Source organism: Pongo pygmaeus, chromosome 5 (genome assembly GCF_028885625.2).
Source record: "Pongo pygmaeus isolate AG05252 chromosome 5, NHGRI_mPonPyg2-v2.0_pri, whole genome shotgun sequence".
In the NCBI taxonomy this organism is placed as follows: Eukaryota; Metazoa; Chordata; class Mammalia; order Primates; family Hominidae; genus Pongo; species Pongo pygmaeus.
Window position 1 is genome coordinate 1,819,766 of NC_072378.2, and position 20,587 is coordinate 1,840,352.

The window sequence follows — 20,587 nt, forward strand, 5'->3', positions numbered from 1 at the left end:
GAAGCACTCCTGGGGGAAGAAGGTAGTGATGGAATCTGTTGCAAGGCCCCATGGTCAGAGACGGAGGAGCAAAGTTACATATGGCAAGTAGAAGAGAGGCTCAATTAGGCATTACGCAAATATGGAAAGAAAGAGAAAAGAAGATCTACAAGGAGAGAGAATGCTTTACCCAGACTGAGTAAACGTCCCATTCTTAAACACTGAGAGAAGAAAAAGAGTGGGAGGAGAATGGTAGAAATATGCTGTCAACATGGAACGTGATTTCTTACTCGGGCTAAAGGTATCCAGGGATGAAGCCAATCCCTATGAGTGACTCACGGCTGGTAACCAACAGCCCACGAGGTAGGCTCATGTAACCAAACATCACCTCCTCAGTCAGTCCTGGAAGTAGAGGTTACTACATTGCCCAAACTTTCCTAATGATCGAAAGACTAAAATGAGTCAACATAAGAAAAATATCCTCGTCGAAAGACGGAAATCTTCAACTGATCTCCTGCGGAAAGCAAAGGGCTGTTGGGTATGACAGCCAGGGCTGCCGACAGCCGGCAGCCCAGAAGAACTTTCTCTGTGCACACCCCTGGGTCAGGGCTTTCTCCTCCAGGACGTGGACCCTAGGAAGTCTCACAGAAACCGAGGCTGCTGTTCTTAGTGCAGGAAATCTAAGCCACTAATTCTACACTCATACTGAAAACTGAAAAATCACATTTAAAAAAAAAGAATGCTGAATATTATGTGTATTTCACCCTTTATTCACAATAGCTACTGTCATCAAAATTAGGAAATCAGGGATAATCTAATCATTAAATTTTTTAACCTTCTAAAAGTAGAAGGTAGAATGTATTTTTTGTTTCCTCTTAATTATCATGCAAAATGTTTTTTCTTAATTTAGGAGACACTCATATTAGTGTTATTTATAGTTTTGTAAAGGTCACCATATTTGTATTTATGGCATGCCAAAGTACTCTGCCAATGTTAAGAATTAAGACATAATTAGCCCCAACTGGTTACATTACATAAGTGATGAACAGTAGTTATTCTTCTTATTTACCTCCTAATGTAATAAACAGTCAAAATTAGAAATATTGTTAGCTTTACTAAATAGGCTTGCTTCCTATGTTCCAATTTATAGCATAATCTTTAAGAGTAGATTTTATTACTGGTAAATAACATATTTGAAAAGAAACTAATATACTTATTTATGAACTATTTTTAAATAATTAAAAAACCTCTCAATATTTTCCCCATAGTTTACAACTTATATAATAATTAACATCTTTATGACAAGTCTCGTTGTTTAGTTTTTCAAAGAAATGTAATAAGGCAAGAAAATTTTTGTACATGTCAATTTCCTCATAGATATTAAATAGTTTGAGACAATAAACAAAACTTTCTTCCCTAGAGAATCTACTCTCTATTACAGATAATGTAAAGCTGTATTTCCAGTAGAAAGCTATCATTATATCCAAATTTGTGGCAAAAAGAATACTGTATGTATGTAAATATAAAAATAAAGATATGTAATGGAACAGCCAGGTAGATATACAATTTCAGGTTTGAAGAAACAATACAAAAGGAAAAAGCAGTTTAAGTGTGTAATAATAGTATGTTTTTAAAAGCCTTGTACAACCTTAACTAAAAATTACTTTATCACTGAAAAATGTTAATGACCATCTGAGCCTTTTGCTGGTAGAGGGTCTTGCCTCAATGTTGATGGCTGCTAACTGATCAGGATGGTGGTTGCTAAAGGCTGGAGTTGCTGTGGCCATTTCTTACAATAAGACAACAATGAAGTCTGCTGCAATCACTGACTCTTCCTTTCAAGAAAGATTTCTCTGTAGCATCCAGTGCTGTGTAATAGCATTTACCCACAGTAGAATTTGTTTCAAAATTGGAGTCAATCCTCTCAAACCCTGCTGCTGCTTTAACAACTAAACCTACGTAGTATTATAAACCCTTTTTTTTGTTATTTTCACAACATTCACAGCATCTTCACCAGGAATAGATTCCATCTTAAGAAAATACATTCTTTGTTGATCCATAAGAAGCAACTCCTCATCAGTGAAAACTTTATTATGAGATTGCACACGATAAAAGCAGTCACATCTTCAGACTCTACATTTAATTCTAGCTCTCAGGCTATTTCCCCCACATCTGCAACTACTTCCTCCACTTGGAGGTCAATGTAAGACTATTAATTGGCCTAATTTCAATATTGTTGTGTCTCAGGGAACGGGGCGGCGGCGGCGGGGGGGTGGTAATGGCCAGTTCATGGAGCAGCCAGAACACACAATATTTATGGATTAAGTTCACTGTCTTTTATGGGTGCAGTTCATGTTGCCTGAAAACAATCACAACAGTAAAACCAAAGATCACTGATCACAGATCACCGTAACAGATATAATAATAATAATTAGAAGTTTGAAATATTAGGAGAATTCTCAAAATGTGACAAAGAGACAGGAGGTGAACCCCTGAAAAAATAGTACCTATAGATTTGCTTAATGCAGGGTTGCCACACACCTTCAGTTTGAAAAGAAAAAAAAAGCAATATCTATGAAGCACAATAAAATAACATATGCCTAAACTCGTGTATTTAAGTGTACCCAAACAGAAAAAGTACAGTAAAAATGTGACTTTTTTATTACAATACAGTATTATAATCTTATGGGACCATTGCAGTCCATCATTTACCAAAATTTGTTATGCAGGTTATGATTGCCTACTTTTTTATTTTAAAAAACTGAGTACATATGAAAGAAAGCACCTGGTTAATGTCTGTGAATATCAGTATATAATACATAGTAATAGTTATTCATAAAACGTATACTATTATATACATTTTCATGACTTATAGACATTTAATTCTAAAATTCTATTATTCTTATTAATTTGTAGTAAATATTACTAAAGTGCTCCCATTTTATAAAAAGCAAGCCTATAGCACAAGTGCCATCCACCCTCTTGCTTTCACCAACAGAGTGACTGGAAGGCTGACTGAGGGATGCAAAGTCGTAGATTATTGGCTTTATTCCCTAAATCAGTGATTTCCAACTGTTGATCTGATGCTAACACAGGTGATTCTTACTATCTCCAGATGTATTACACGGTTCTCAAAACAAATATATTTAGAAAGAAAACCTAAATAAATAAATGAAGTCTTCAAAAGAGAAAAAGAAAAAGAAAGAAAAGCAAAAATGGTTGGGATAGAGAAAAGACACAGAAAACAGTCAAAACCATAATGAGCAAGTGTCCAAGCTCAGGAGTTGTGGTTGTTGGACGAACTATGCTACATATATATCATCGGTTACTAGCTTATTTGGTTTCATACGTCACTGACAACTAGCTTTCCTTTAGAGCACTTGGTCATAGTGCTTGATCCTTTGGAGCACTTGGTTACCTGCGTACAGCAGTGAAGTACAACAGAACCCCAACCTGCCAAAGCACTTCAGAATTCTGCTTAAGGACTGGTTCACTATGCTCTTTAACATTTATAGGAAATCTTTCTAAAAGACTACCTTGCTACGGTGGGAGAAACCCACAATCAACCCAAGTGAAACTTTCTTGAATGTTGAGGATCTGTCTACAGCTGGGGCCAGCAAATGTTTTCTTAAAGGCCCAGACAACAAATATTTTAGGCTCTGCACACTACAAGACTCCATAGGTGAAAGCAGCCATAGATGATATACAAACAAGTGCATCTGCCTGTGTTACAATAAAACTTTATTTTCAAAACTAGGCTGGTAGGCCAGATTTGGCCCATGAGTCCTGGATTGTCAACTTCTGGTTTAGCCTATTGTAAGATTAAAAAATACTATTCCCCACTTTTGAAAGTCAGAAATTCTCATGAAATGTTATTCATGCAATGAGAGAGGACCTTTGACAATTATACTTTGTTAGAGAAAAAGTATATGGCCCCCAAAAACTGCATCAACTTGGGCTCTACAAATTCAGCATGGCTGATTGGATACCTAGGACTAGATAGAGGTTTACCAAGGTTTTTCTACACCATGCAGGAAAAAAGGGTTTGTTCCCTGTAATAACAGGGAACAAGAAGAGACTGATGTATAAATGTTCAACCAACTTAAGAAAATAAACTCACTTAAAGTACCACAGGAAATTCTAGGTTTACAAAGATTATTAACAAAAAATGAATTTTATCTGTTTATTAATGTATATCAGATTGAATCTTTACTTCAAAATCATTTATTAGCTTTTTTTTTTTTTTTTTTTTTTTTTTTGAGATGGAGTCTCGCACTGTCACCTGGGCTGGCATAATCTCGGCTCATTGCAACCTCTGCCTCCTGGGTTCACACCATTCTCCTGCCTCAGCCTCCCGAGTAGCTGGGATTACAGGTGCCCACCACCACACTCAGCTAATTTTTTGTATTTTTAGTACAGACGGGGTTTCACCACGTTGGCCAGACTGGTCTCGAACTCCTGACCTTAAGTGATTCACCTGCCTTGGCCTCCCAAAGTGCTGGGATTACAGGCACGAGCCACTGCGCTCGGCCCATTTATTAGCTTTCATTACAATATGAGTAAAATCAACAATGTGTATATATTTATAAATATCTATATAATTTCTACTTTTCTGTAATTCAGACCACCTAGCTTTCAAGTCAGTAAGGTGTTCCTGAAACATGAGATATTAACTTATTCATTCATTTAAAAATATTTACTGAATGCTTATTAGCAATTGGGCACTGCCTGGAAGCTGGAGATGTACGAATACAACACAGTCCTGCCATTATGGAATTTTCAGTCTGGAAAAGAAATCTCCTCAGAAAACAACATTACTGTCAGATTAATTTAATATGAAAATTAATGATCAAGTTTTAAGAAATGCTGTAAATAGTAGGCATTACATATCAAAGTATTAATATCATTTTCACATACATCTCTTTTTCTCATAATTTGATTATACAGTTAAAAATGTGGTACCATTGATTTCCAGGCATATAATAAAACAAAACAAAATGGTGTATGCTACAGTTAAGGTCAAGTTCCTAAAGATACTTAATAGAAGCCTGAAGCTGCAGAACAATATGTATAGCAGAACTCTCTTTGTATGTTTAAAGAGAGATAGAACTTTTCTGAAGGAACGTTAACAGTGGGTCTTAGGATAGGGCTGGCAGTTATCACGAGGGTGGGAACTTTTACTTTATAATTTTATTTTAAATGAAGTATTACTTTTAGAATATTTTTTATTACTTTAAAACAATTTTTTTAGAGACAGGGGTCTCACTATGTTGCCCAGGCTAGAGGGCAGTGGCACAATTATAACCCGCTGCAGCCTCGAACTCCTGGGCTCAAAGAATCTTCCCAACTGAGCTTCCTGAGTAGCTAGGACTTCAGGCACACATGACCACACCTGGCTGATTTGTTTTTTATTTTTTTGAGAGACAGGATCTTACTATGTTGCCCAGGCTGGTCTCAAACTCCTGGGCTCAAGTGATCCCCCCAACTTAGCTTCCCAGAGTTCTGGGATTACAGATGTGGGGCACTGTGCCTGGCCTTAAAATATGTTTTTTTGTTGTTGTTGTTAGTGGTTAACATCCACAAAGACAAAAAATAAGTTCTCATTAGGAGGTGCACAAAGAGAGATTTAGGGGGAGTTATATTTAAATTTATCTTTTTTTACTTTGCAACCCAGGAATGTTTTTCCCTATCCTGACCTGATTCACAACAATTAACTTTTATTTTATTTTATTTTTTTTGCAGGTGGAAAAGTTGAGGGAGGAAGAACACAGAAACCCAAACAATGTGTATGAACATGTTTGTGAGAAAGAGGCAGGGATTACCACGACTGAGCAGACTCTGTGGGCGCCCTCATCCCACATGCTGCAGGCAACCACAGCTAGGATCTTCTTCTTCCTTTCTCCCTTACCACTGGCACCCAGGACCACAAAATTCATTAAAGAAATGTTTCTCACTGCTTCTGAATTTGTTTTCCTTTCAGGCAATGTGATGACAGGCTAGGTTCTTATGCTTTAACAGCCCATCATGGGAATTTTTAACTTAAGCAATTATAAAATAAAAATGTACTGACGCTAAAGATACCTTTATAAACCTGTCACTCAATCTTTCTTCATGACTTGTTGGTGTAATTAGGTAGCTATATAGTCACATAAAATTTCACTGAAAAATTATATGCTTACTAGTTGTTGGTCATGAAACAACTTATAACATTGGACTTCACATTTATTCTGAGACTAAAAATCTAAATGATAGCGAAATTTAATAAAACTTCTTGGAAGGTTTACAGATAATTTTTACTTTGTAAAGCATGTGCATGCTTTGTAAAGCTTTCTCATGCTTCAGTAAATCAGAAGTAATGATGGGGGTACACATTTTCTTACTTAAAACTTAATACCGGGAACAAGAGAACTAGCACGTTGCTACAGTCTCATCAACAACTCTGAAAAGGCAACGAGCCAATACAAACAAATAGTTTTCCAAAAATACCTGAAAACACTTCTAAATTAAGAGCTGACTTCAAGGGAGTGGGGAATAAGGAGAGATTTCTTGAAGAATATAAAATTACAGCTAGACAGACACATTAAATTCTAGTGTTCTGTACAGTGCTCTATAGTTTATCATATTATTATGTATTTTTCAATTAGCTAGAAAAGAGGCTTTTAAATGTTCCTAACACAAACACACAATAAATGTCTGAGGTGACAGATATGCTAATTACTCTGATTTGATCACTACACATTGTTTCAAAACATTACTATGTACTCCATAAAAATGTTATGTGTCAGTTTTTTAAAATCTTGTTAAAAAAACTGATTTCAAATTTATTTTAAAATAAATTTAGAAGCATAGTAATTTCTGGATGTCTATTTAATGAAATGTAAAGAAAGAATACTGAATATCTAACTGATTCAAAGTCAAAAAATAACATAGATTCTACAAATCGAGTCTATTTGAATAGGAGTAATTTCCAAAAACAATCATTAGTTTACTACTTATTCCTTTGCATTCGTAGCTTCCTAATACTCAGGTTGAAAATATGCTTGATAAGACCTACTAATTAAAATGGTAAAACTGGAACACTGTACAGTTTTTAATGTTAAAATTTAAAACCCCACAAACTCAAAATAAAATTACAAAAAACTAAGGCTGGTATACATTTCTTCATTTGCTGCTCTGACATTCATAATAATTAGATACAGATAGGAAATTTTTCAGTCTCTGCAGTACATACACCAAATATACATGCAACTTGTTGTTGTTCAAGTCTGAAATTCTCTTTTCAGTTAATATATTTACTGACCTCTTCTGGGACTCTCATGATTGAAGAGAATGCCATTCACTGCAAAGAGATTATACGCCTCACGGAAGTTCACCACAATCCAATAGGCATAGAGTTTTGCTGCCCCTGTTGGAATAATTTTTTTTAAGCAATGAAGTTTATTATAAAAGACAGTGATTTTCACCTACCTTAAACAGTAACATCTTGCCAAAATAATAATTTGTAATGCATCGAAATACAAAAAAGTATCAAAAACCAAAGACAAAGATTATTATGCCAGTTAATCATGTTCACCAGGAAACATTTTAAGAATTTCTTACTTTTGTAATGCCCACAGAGCACTATTTGACAATGTAATTGATTGAATCTTTCTTAGATCTTATTCTCTCTCATTCTCTCTCTCTCTCTTTTAACTTTTGAGGAATTAGAACGGAAAAAAAATGGGGATCTTAACATTCCGACTGCTTTGAAATTTTATCACTAAAGTCTTTCGTTAATATTCTCCTTACAAACAAATTAGACATAATAGTCTTTAACGTTTTGAGCTCAAGGAAACTTTCATGGAAAATAAAAAAACACGAAACCTTATCACTTCAGTATAATCTCACAACAGTTTAGAAAAAGAATCACATTGGGTCTGATTTTCCATTTAAAGTGATCTGTATGGAAGGACTGAATGAACATGGGTTGGTGAAGTGAGGTGGTAATTTCACCCCGAAGGCAATGGCAGCAAATACTTGTAGTTAGCAATGTATAAAGGTATGCTTCTCAACAAGTTCAGTCACTTTAGTCTACCTTAATGTTAACCTCACACCCAAATGACTTCAGCTGTGAGACATGAACAGCATGAAAGAAAAAACACACACCCCCCACACCCACAGATAACGCCACACATGCGCTCTGGTGTGCACATGCGTTCTCACCATAGGGTGAGCGGGGATAGAAAGGGGTGGTCTCCTTCTGGGGTATTTCCTGCACTTTGCCATAAAGTTCACTTGTTGAGGCTTGGTAGAACTTCACAGAGTTGATAAGGCCGCAAGTCTTCACTGCATCTAGAAGTCGTAGAGTGCCAACTCCGTCAACGTCCGCAGTGTACTCAGCGAGGTCAAAGGAAATCTGGAAAAAGCAGGCGGAGACAGGGCTGCATTAATAGCTTCATAGCACAAAGGTGCTGTCAGCAGGGACAAAGACTACAATTTCACACACTGTGAAATGTTGGTGAGAAAATATTATTTTCTAACAGCACAATAAGAATGTGGATGTCATCTACATACAATATCAAATGGCTAAAAATATCTTAATTCCTATTAATTACCTACGGTAATGTGAAGAACACTTTAACCGCCTTTCTACTACTCCTAATTGTAGGCTGGACTTCCTAGGGCATGGGTTATTATAGGGCAAGCCCTATTCCTCAGAATTATCTGGGGTCTTCCTTAAAAATTCAGTTTGAGCCAATCTTTTGGGGGGTAGGAAATTTACATTTTTAATGAGCCCCAGTTGATTTTTATGTACAGAGAAGTTTTGGAACATGTGCTTTAGAACACAGTTGAATTTAAAAGGGTTGTTTTATTTTCTATTTTAAAGGTACAATAATAAATTTGTAATCTATTACACGAATGTATAATCTTTTTTTAATAGGAGACACAGAGCATACAGCAAGATGCTAATGTATATATGAACCAACTTCTAAGAGAATGCTGAGGAATAATTCAATATTTTGCAGTTCTTTAGAGCACTTTTTAAAAACAAGTGTGACTGATATGCTTTCTGAAATTATTTTGTTTACACATAATGAACAAAATAACTTAATATTAAATCCCCTAAAATAATAAGCCTCAAAATCTTTGTCACTGGTTTATTCGTAGGCTAATATAGCTGGGCACAGTGCAAACAGGCTTCCCCTGCTGCCTCGTGAATCCTCACCTGGAAAAACCCCTTTGAGGGGTAAGGTCACTGGCCTTCGTTACTGCTGGGTCCTGCATGTGTGCCCTGGAGCAGAAGCTGTCCCCTGGCACATGCAAATGCTATTCAGGCAACTGCTCACCAGCGACCCTATTTAGACCACTAAACTCATGTCATGTAGGCCTGTGAGTAAAGGTCCTGTGGCTGCCAGGAAATCAAAAGAAAAAAAGTATGTTTCATCCACAATCTTTCAAAGGTAAGAAAGCAAATTTGGAAGCCTGTTATTTTTATTCTTTTCTAATAACAGTTTGTTAAGATATAATTCACACCCATAAAATTCACCCTTTTAAAAGTTTACAATTCAGTGGTTTTTTGTATATTCACAGCAGTATATGCAATCATCAACACCATCTAAGCCCAGAACATTTTCATCACCCCAAAAAGAAACTCCATACCTAGTACTCAGTACCTCAGTACCTAGTATCAGCAGCCACTCCCTGGTCCCCAACTCTAACTCTGACCCCAACAGCCCTGTCACTATGTATTTGCCTACCGTGGATATTTCATACAAATGGAATCATACAATAGGTGATTTTTAGTGACTGGCTTCCTTCGCTCACCATGTTTTCACTTTGGTTGAGTATATACCTAGGAATGTAGTTGCTGGGTCATACAGTAACACTATATTTAACATTCTGAAGAACTACCAGACCATTTTCCAAAATGGCTGCATCATTTCACATTCTCACCATCAATGAATAAGAGTTCCAATTTCTCCACATCCTACATAGACTTGTTGTGGTCTTTTTTGTTATATCCATCCTAGTGGTGTGAAGTGGTATCTCACTGTGGTTTTTCTTTTTCCTAATAAATAATGTTCAGCATCTTTTCATATGCTTATCAGCCATTTGTATCTTGGTTTTGTAGAAATGTGTATTTGAATCCTTTAGCCATTTTTAAATTGGGTCATTTGTTGAGCTGTAAAAGTTTATATATATATGTATATTCTGAATACAAGTCCCTTATCAAATATATGACTTGCAATCTTTCCTCCCATTATTATGGTTGTCTTTTTACTTCTTTTTTTTTTTTTTTTTTTCTTTTTTTAAGATGGAGTCTCGCTCTGTCACCCAGGCTGGAGAGCAATGGCGCGATCTCGGCTCACTGCAACCTCTGCCTCCCGTGTTCAAGCGATTTTCCTGCCTCAGCCTCCTGAGTAGCTGGGATTACAGGCGTGCACCACCACGCCCAGCTAATTTTTGTATTCTTCGTAGAGACGTGGTTTCACCATGTTGACTAGGGTGGTCTCGAACTCCTGACCTCGTGATCCACCCACCTCGGCCTCCCAAGTGCTGGAATTACAGGCATGAGCCATCGTGCCCGGCCTACTTCCTTTTTTTTTTTTAAAGACAGGGTCTCACTATGTTGCCCAGGCTGGAGTGCAGTGGCTATTCACAGGCATAATCATAGCAAACTATAGCCTCAAAACCTGCTCAAGTGATTCTCCTACCTCAGCCTCTTGCTGAATAGCTGGGAAGACAGGCATGTGGTACAGTGCTGGGCTAATGTCTTTTCACTTTCTTACAGGTGTCTTATGAAGCACAGAAGTCCCATTTATCTACTTTTTCTTTTGTTGTGTGTGCTTTCACAATGTTATATCTAAGAACACTTTACTTAACTCCTAATGTTTTATTCCAAGAGTTTTATAGTTTTGTTTCATGTACTTAATTCTATGATCCATTTTGAGTTAAATTTTGTGTATGGTTAGGGGTCCAACTTCATTTTTTGCAGATGGATATCTAGTTGTCCCATCACCATTTGTTAAAAAGGCCAGTATTTCCCTGTTGAATGGTTTTTGCACTGGGTCATTTTGTTATCAGGAAAAGCCACGGCCTTATTTTGAGGAAACAGTGCATTGAGAAGGCCTTGGGAGATGGGGTGTCAGGGCTCTGAGACCACTGGTAGTGCCCACTGAGCAGATCACTCAACCACTTCTGCTGGCCGTAGTTTCCTCACCACAGCAGTGCCACAACTGTAATTTATATGACACTTTACAATTCAAAAGTGCTTTTGTTCGAGCTTTGTAACAATTCTAGGAGAAACAGAAACTAGGTACTGAGGTTCAGAAAGATGGAGTTGCTAAAAGCCACACTGCCTAGGAGCAGCAGAACCAGGACTCCAAGTGAGTCCCTGGACGAGGCTCACCACAAAATCAGGATTCAGCCACTCACTCCGTGAGGGTCTCATAAAAGCCAGATGCTCTGAGGAGAAACACACACGCACACACAGACACAAACAATTGCCTATGCTTTCCAGAGATTTGTGGATTGCAGATTAAGAAATCTTAAACTAGATCTTTCTGAAGATCTTCTCTGACATCAAGTGTCTGTACTTAAAATATTTCTAGGTATAAGTTCTTACCCCATGGTATTTGCAGTCTTTTTCAAGGGACCAGTCAAATTTGAACAACAATGAGAATGTTGTGAGTGTTTTCTCTTTCCTTGGCTAATTTTTCATTTATATACATGCTGCCCAAACAGCTCCAAGAAGGAACAGCTAGTATTTCTTAAGTACTCAGTACCAAACACATGCATATCATCCTAGGCATTTTGTGAGTATATATTATTTAACCCTAAGAAGAGGTAAGTATTTACACTGACACAGAGAAGCTACAGCAAGTGGTGGCACCATATGTTATATTCGTGGTGAATGTTCTATACATTGAATAGATTATATATGGCTATGTTACATTCACAGTGAACCACACATCCTCGCATAAGCACCTTAACCATTAGAACATAGAGTAAGTAAGCTGTACAACATGAAAGTTTTCACTTATGCTAGGGAATCCAATTTACATAACTAACAGGTCATTTTTTTTTTAATTATACTTTAAGTTTTAGGGTACACGTGCACAACGTGCAGGTTTGTTACATATGTATACATGTGCCATGTTGGTGTGCTGCACCCGTTAACTGTCATTTAACATTAGGTATATCTCCTAATGCTATCCCTCCCCACAACAGGCCCCGGTGTGTGATGTTCCCCTTCCTGTGTCCATGTGTTCTCATTGTTCAGTTCTCACCTATGAGTGAGAACATGTGGTGTTTGTTTTTTTGTCCTTGCGATAGTTTGCTGAGAATGATGGTTTCCAGCTTCATCCATGTCCCTACAAAGGACATGAACTCATCATTTGTTATGGCTGCATAGTATTCCACGGTGTATATGTGCCACATTTTCTTAACCCAGTCTATCACTGTTGGACATTTGGGTTGGTTCTAAGTCTTTGCTATTGTGAATAGTGCCGCAATAAACATATGTGTGCATGTGTCTTTATAGCAGCATGATTTATAATCCTTTGGGTATATATCCAGTAATGGGATTGCTGGGTCAAATGGTATTTCTAGTTCTAGATCCCTGAGGAATCGCCTGGAGCACATAATTCATGGAAAAGAATTAAGCACTGTCAGACTAAAGACAGTAAATAAGATAGGGGAGCATTGGGGGAAGGATGGTTGCGTGTTTGCAGATTTTTAGGTAACTCCAGAGAGAATTAAGCATATGTGTTTGATACTCAACATGCTACAGGATAAGATTAGCTGATAAAATCTAATTGATTACAAAGTGTTTTATAATATAAAGTAACAAATTAAGCAGTTTCCTTAAAAAAGAAAATCTGAACAGTACATTGTGACTGATCAATTCCTAAAGCTTAGAAGTGTTGGCCAGTCACAGTGGCTCACACCTGTGGTCCCAACACTTTGGGAGGCTGAGGCCAGAGGATCAGTTGAGCCCCAGAGAGCAAGACCAACCTAGGCAACACAGCAAGGTCCTATGTCTACAAAAAAAATTAAAAGTAAAAAAAATTAGCCGGCTGTGGTGGCACATATCAGTGGTCCCAGCTACTCAAGAGGCTGAAGCAGAAGGATTACTTGAACCCAGGAGGTTGAGGCTCCAGTGAGCCATGATCATGACACTGCACTCCAGCCTGGGCAACAGAGCAAGACTGTCTCAAAATGAAACATAGGTTAAAAAAAGAAAGAGAGAGAGAGACAGACAGACAGACAAAGAGAGATTATTTTTAAGTAAAACTAAAGGTTAGAAGTGTGATTCTGAAACACATGAAAACATGGAAGGTCCAGAGAGCTACAGCCCACGGGCCAAATCTGACCTACCATCTGCTTTTGTAATTAAGTTTTATAGGTCATAGCCCTATAAACATTCATTTGTTTACAGGTTTTCTATGCTTGTTTCTACACTATGACAGCAGGCTTGAATAGCTGCAACAGAGGTATTTCCCATGAAGCAGAAAATATTTACTATCTCGACCTTCACAGAAGAAGCTTCCAAACCCCCAAAACTAAACCACAGTTACAACTGGGAGCCAAAATGAGTAGGGTTTTGGTTGTGGTTGTTTTTTATCATTATCTTTTTCTCTATCCTCTCAATACTATGGGATGATTATGAAGTATGCTTCCAATCACAAAGAGAGTTGCATTTTCAGAGGCATGCAGACCAAGTTAACAGTAAAAATCTTATTTCACCTAATAAGGAGAACAAAAAAAAACAGACTGATTAAAAAAAAAAAAACCAAGCCTACAAAATACTGCCCAAACTCGCTTTCTTGAAAGATTTTCTTCAGTGGGCTCCCACATTCCCATATTCTTCCAGTTTTCTTTCCACTCGATTGGCATCAATTCTCCAGGCTCTTGTGCCAGTGCCCGCAGGTCTACCAGGTCCCCTGCACCCCGACTCCAGCCCTGGGCTCAGTGCTGAGGGTTTTCTCCCCCAACCCACCCTCCAGCTGTGTCATCACTCAGTCTGAGGTCTCAATTCACCATCTGCCCAAATGGGCCCAAAGGCCCAACTCCAGGGCACCTCTTGGAGCAGCAGCCTCTCATAAGTTCACATGTCACACTGAGATGGCCCCAAACAGGGTTCCTGAAGCTGTCTCCAAAGCTCTTCTTCCCCATGGCCCCTCCCCCTCTGTAAATAGCACCCATTCCAAACAAAACCTAGAAATCTTCCCTAACACTTCCTTCCCTGCGCAGTTCACTGAATCTAACCAGTTCCCACCACTTAGCCCACACCTTCATTTAGTCTGGCATCAGCTTTCATGGGAACCACCGCAGGAACCTCTAACTAGTTCAATTTGAGTCCTTTCCCACCTGGCACCCTGGTACTTGACCTCATAACCTACCACACTCATCCCCCACGACGACGATGCAGCCTCTCTGGCCACCCTGTGGTCCTAGTCTGGCGTCAGCCGGTCCTGCCTGGAGCCTTCACGCCGCTGACCCCTCTGTATGCTGTACCCCTCACCACTTCCCTGCCTCCCTCTCTAAAAACATCCCATCCTCGCCATTCTATCCTTATCCACCCCGTCTTTTCCTGCTTCATTTCACCTTAACTTTAAACTTTTATCTGTTTACTTATTTATGATCTATCTCCCCCAGTAAAATGTAAGCTCCATGAGAGCTGGGTTTCATCTTGTTCTCCGCAGTGTCTCCCATGCCTGAAGCACGGCTTGGCACAGTATTTGCTGAGTGAATGAAGACAGTGTGTAAACTAATGAGAAATCTAAATGTCAAATGTACAAACATCAAAATAAAAGCACAAAAATCAGTAGGAAAGAAAATGAGCTATGAGAATGATAAAACAAGTTTGATAATTTAATATTACTGAAATAAAAGGTAAAATTTCAAAGGGCAAGACAGATAAAACTATATAAATTTCAAAGCTTTAGCATAACAATAACAATAGTTTTAACAGTTACACTATATAAAGAGTCAGAATTCAGAGTGCAGAAGAAGAATCTTAGACATAATCGAAGTGCAGGTGGGAGGAGATAGTTACTAAAATACCCAAAGACACTGTGATGGGATGTTCATTCTTAAGGCACAGTCAGGGCAGTCTCAGGGGCAAGTAGCAAAGCCAGAGAAATGAGAGAAAAATTTAAAGTCATAGGAAACAGGAAATTTAAGTTCAAATATAAAATCAATTTATCAACATTCAAATATATAAACAGATACCCAAAGAATTGTCCACATTTATTTATGAGTGGTAAATCATAGCCTTTCTTAAAGGAAACCAAAAATTAGAATTAGTCCTTTAAATGGGCTGAAAGGGACCATATATAGATGCTGAAAGTTCGCGTGTCAATTCTGTAGTCTATGAAATGGAATGTAAATCCCATGTGCTTTTAAAGCTGCATCAGGGAAGGCCTGAGTTCACTTGCTAGACCTCACAGCAAATAAAACAAATGATAACAATCATTCCAGGATCACTGAAGCCCTTTTACCTCTCCAAACTCATTATAGCTAAATGTTAATTTTATAACTATGTGAAATTGAACAGAGATGAAAGAGGGCATTCTAACCAAGTAGGATAAGATAAATGCCACTATTAACATATAATATATTGACTAGTCATAATAATGACAAACTATTACTTATATTAGATGATTACAAGAGAAAATAGACTGTGTCTGATTAGTGGAGTGGTTGTCATGTGTTGGTAACTATAGTGCTCACAACTTTACATATTTAAAATGACCACCAAAACTGAATCCTTGAGGTCAGAAATGTCACACATTGTGACTCTTTTCCCAAGAAGCGCAGCAAGTAACATTCTAGCTCCTGAAGCCAGGATCTTGGATGATCCTGACAGACTGCTGATCAGGCACCATTCTGGAACTCTCTGCAAGGCCCACTCCCCTCTTAGGGGGTTTATAGTGTTCCAACTCCTCGCCTTGGTCCTGAGTCTCTCATAATGGACTAGCTCTCTTCCTGAAATGGCAGTCTGGGAGGGGTAAATTTCAGGTTCAGAGAGGGAGGCGGCTATAGTCATCAGGAGTCTAGTGTGAGTGGTCTGCCAAGACTGACCCACTGCATCTCCCTCATATTTCCTCCCCACATACTGTACTCTTTCTTCAAAATATTAATACAATTAAAGAGCACACATTTTTAAAATTCTGAAATCTACTGAAAGCAAAAGCTGGGGTAAATGAAAAAGATCACAAACAGCCCCTACCCTACTAGACTGTAAACTCTACAGGGGCAGGGCCCTTGACTATTTCTGTCCACTATTAAATCCCCAAGAATCGTACAGAGGTAAAAATATATCTGTGATTTTAAAATAGAAAGCCATGTGAAGAGAAGGTTCATTTATTTATAAGAAATTGGTCAGGCATGGTGGCTCACGCCTGTAATCCCAGCAATTTGGGAGGCCGAGGCGGGCGGATCACGAGGTCAGGAGATCAAGACCATCCTGGCTAACATGGTGAAATCCCATCTCTACTAAAAATACAAAAAAATAAGCCGGGCGTGGTGGCAGGTGCCTGTAGTCCCAGCTACTCGGGAGGCTGAGGCAGGAGAATGGTGTGAACCTGGGAGGTGGTGCTTGCAGTGAGCTGAGATTGTGCCACTGCACTCCAGCCTGGGTGACAGAGCGAGACTCCATCTCAAAAAAAAAAAAAAAAAAAAAAAAAAAAGAAAAGAAAAGAAAAAAAGAAATTAGATGAAATATATATTTATATATTTAATTATCCTGTAAATGTTAATAGAACTATTATCTTCTAAAGTGTAAATGAATTAAGGGAAGGTATTTGAATAACAATTTTAATAAGGAAAAACATTTCAAACACAGCAGAAGAGAAGTCCATAACACATTAATGAGTAAGGCTGAACACTTTTCAGGCTTTTCAGCTAAAACAAGAAGAAGAATATCTGTAGGAATGTGAAGACAGGCAAAATTGCTTGTAACATACGTTGTTTGCCTCTTCAGTCCCGTATGGTTCAGTGGGGAAGCCTCTAAGTTCCAAGTGATTTGTCCTTTCCAGTTTGACTTCCTCCCATCTCAGGGTCTGGGTGTTGCCCCTTCCCTCTACTCAGAACATTTTCCCCAGGGTTCACTCCTCCCTTCCTTCCCCCAAGAGGCCTTCCTGGACTCGGCCATCTCTGCCTTCACCTCATCCTCCCCTGGCAGGCTTCACTTCAGAGTTCTCAGTCCACTGGACTCTAAGTACACAGAAAGCATCTTCATTGGTTTAGTGAGCTTGTAAGCTCCATTACATTAAGGGCTCTGTTTGTTTTTTCTCATTGCTCCCACCACTTAGTAGAATACCTGCCACATGGAGAGTACTCAGGAATATTACTTGAATGAATAAGACAGCATTCAGTCTGAAGTTTAGGCATATAATTCCCCAATGATTTCAGTACACAATTAAGAACGGAACAAACTTTATGTATGGAGCACATTCCATTTAAAAAATCTCAATGAATGAGCCAAAGTTTCCTGACTACAAATGTGGTGTTGGAAAAAGAGATTTGTCTGCAAAAGAACCAAATGTGGTAAAAGATAACCAGAGAACAGGAAATCTTTTCCTCTAACATTTGATTTCACAGACACAAGAGGAGGCTCATGATACTAGTGAGCTGGAAATGCATAAGACCACACAAGCAGCTGCGCTGTTTACTGCTTCTCTGTAAGTGAAAGTTATTAATCAAGGACAGCAACAATAAAACATTACTTTCCATCATGAACCAGTTTTTCCCAGTTAGCAGCTCAGCAGAGCTCACATTTACTTAGCAGCCGGGGCCAGATGCAAATCTTTCCCCTGCCCCCGCCCCCCTCCAGAGCTGGACAGGAGTCAGGCAGGTGTGGACCTAGAAGCACTGCAGCTCAGTGGGCAGGGAAGGAATCCAGAGAAGCTGCTACCCTATCATGAGCAGACCACAGGTTCTGATTCCAGGAAATCCAAAGGTGAAAGAGACAGGGCCTTGCCTTGCCCTCCTGTAGCCTGACTTATGGGTGTCGATTAGACAGAGGTTTGAAGAGGCTATAAAAGGGAGGCCACAGGGATTAAGAAAGGCATCCTGAGATGGTTACAAAGTGTGGGAGTGGGAGGATAGAGATCCAAAGGAGGGACAGATGACATGGACAGATCAAAGCAGGGCCCACAGGCACAGGGAGGGGAACAACACACACTGGGACCTGTCGGGGAGGTGGGAGGGGGGAGAGCATCAGGATAAATAGCTAATCCATGCAGGGCTTAATACCTAGATGATGGGATGATAGGTGCAGCCAACCACCATGGCACGTGTTTACCTATGTAACATACCTGCACGAACTACACATGTATCCCAGACTTAAATTAAAAAGAAAAAGTAGGGTCCATGGGGGTGGGCAGGGGTGGGGGATGGGGACTGGGGGAGTGGGGGTTTGGAAAGATGAGGATGAGACATTCAAATGGGGGCGGGGATCATCAGCATGAGCAAAAGGAGAGACAAATGCACTGGCAATGTTTGGGGAATAAAGTGCTATATTTATGTAATGTAAGTAGAAGCTTTTCTGGAGCAAATTATATATGCCAGTCTATAGTTTGTTCAGTGGGCACTGGGGAGCCAGCAGTGGCTCTGGAGCAGAGGACAGCATCACTTTGTCTGGGCCCTTTCACCAGTGCTATACTCCCAGCCTCTTCTATTTGCCTCCAGCCCAGCCCAAGGCCCAGCTCTATAGTTCAGAAACTATTCTTCCTCACACTCATAACCCCAATTTTGTATGATTTTTCCTTATTCTATTGCAATTATATTTTTCTTCAAAAATGTTTATAATTACAATTTGGAACATCATACGGTCATAGGGTTGTTACTCCAGAGTGACAAATGCTAACCAGACTAAACAAATGTGACATCTTTGTTTGCCTTTGTAGGATCAAGGCATATTAAGGTATAGTTCCACTAGAGTTTTGAAATGCTCAACGTAGACTAAGGGCTCTCATAGGGAATCAGAACATTGATTACACAGGACAAGGTAACAATCCCCAAATGCACCCTGCTCCCAGTGACTCTGATGAGAGGCAAGGCTGCACACACTGCTTCTGTCTGTCGGTCCACTCTCCACACTGTGGGGGCCATGGCTTTCCATCTCTCACCCCTACTGCTTAGCACACAGGAGGGCTGGAAAATATTTGTTGAAATAATGGTATTGATTTTTGTCATGTGTTTACATTTTAGCCACAAAGGCGAATTGGAGCTCTCACAAGTCAGAGTAGAAAGCGTATGCGGGGCTCTGTTCTCACAGCACCCTCCAGCTCTTGCCTTTTTCTAAGGACTCAGCCGCTGCTCTGGAAGGCTGACCACACTTTAACAACCTCACCAAGGCTGCCAGCTCTTCTGACTTACTCCAAAATGAAGAACAGCTGCCCCACCAACATTCCTTGAGTTTGAGAATCTTCATTTCTAAAATGTTGGGTTCTGCGCCCCGCACCCTGACTTCAGTTATAACTTCTTGGTCACAATTCTTTGCCACTTCCACATCCTCTGAGAACCTCTGGTCCCATTCCTGAAAGTCTTTCATTCTATTTCAGTTAAAAAATATATAATTTTAAAATAAATTCTAATTTGTTCTAATTAGTTAAAATTATTTAAAACAAATATTAAACTAAGTCTCCTGGGTTTTTTTTTTTTTTAGAAAATCTTAATTTAAAAATACTTTGTGACTCCAGTTATCAGAAATTAGCCATATTAGATGTCTTTTCTCTGTCATTTTACAGTTTATCAGTTGCTGATAAATACAGAAAAACCTGTCATGATTTCTGTATAAGAAAATGGCACCAGAAGTAACTACTCAGGTTTTTCTAGAGAAAAACTCACAGAGATTCTTTACAGATAAACAGAAATAACAAATCGACTTACCTAATGGAATTTATTATAGCAGGAATACTTAACCAAGAATTCACAGGGTCCATGGATAAAACTCAGGAGAGCACACAGATTTGGATTAAAAAATTTAAAAATGCATGTCTTCATTTTCACTAAATTCTATCTGAAATTTAGAGTTCCCTTCTATTTTGAATGTAAGCCACAATCCTCAGTAGTAATAGTACTTGTGACCTTTCCACCAACAGAGACAACAGCCATTTCAACACGACTATATAGTTGCTGCAGATGCCTGGAGGCATCACTTGTGCCCATCACTGCTTAAGTTCCAATGTTTACCAGGCCCACTGCCAGGTCTTGTGCTATAATGTGTTATGGCACATTATTATATCACAAACCTGGTTTTTAAGTATATTAACAGATTAAGAGTCAGTTTCCTTGGCAATTCTACACAGTTGGTTTTATACCTCTAAAAACATTATTCTGAGAATATCCATAGACTTCACCAGATTGCTGAAGGAGTCCATGGCATAAGAAAGGTTAAAACATCTCCTGTAAATCAAGTGGTAGTGACAAAATTTCAGTATTTTAGAATGTGCTTAAAGAAGAAAAGTCACTAAATCTCTCTCACCACCTATATCCAGCCAGATAAATAAGCTCTCATCAGCCATTTTGAAATCTGCACGTGTGTGACCTAAAAGCATTATTGCTACATAACCCATTGCTCAATGGTTTGGGTCATTCAATAGGTTCCTGACCTCAG

The 20,587-nt window shown here is 38.8% G+C and overlaps 1 protein-coding gene across 1 annotated transcript in view; it reads right to left on the reverse strand.

Annotated features, from left to right (window-relative positions):
• The window catches only part of GMDS (GDP-mannose 4,6-dehydratase), a 616,989-nt gene that overhangs the window by 327,877 nt on the left and 268,525 nt on the right, over positions 1 to 20,587 (reverse strand). Inside the window, exons 5-6 of the mRNA XM_054491027.2 lie at positions 8,182 to 8,374; positions 7,280 to 7,384 (exon numbers count right to left, since the gene is read on the reverse strand). Of these exons, the coding sequence (XP_054347002.1) occupies positions 7,280 to 7,384; positions 8,182 to 8,374 (298 nt within the window). The remainder of the gene's footprint in view (positions 1 to 7,279; positions 7,385 to 8,181; positions 8,375 to 20,587) is intronic.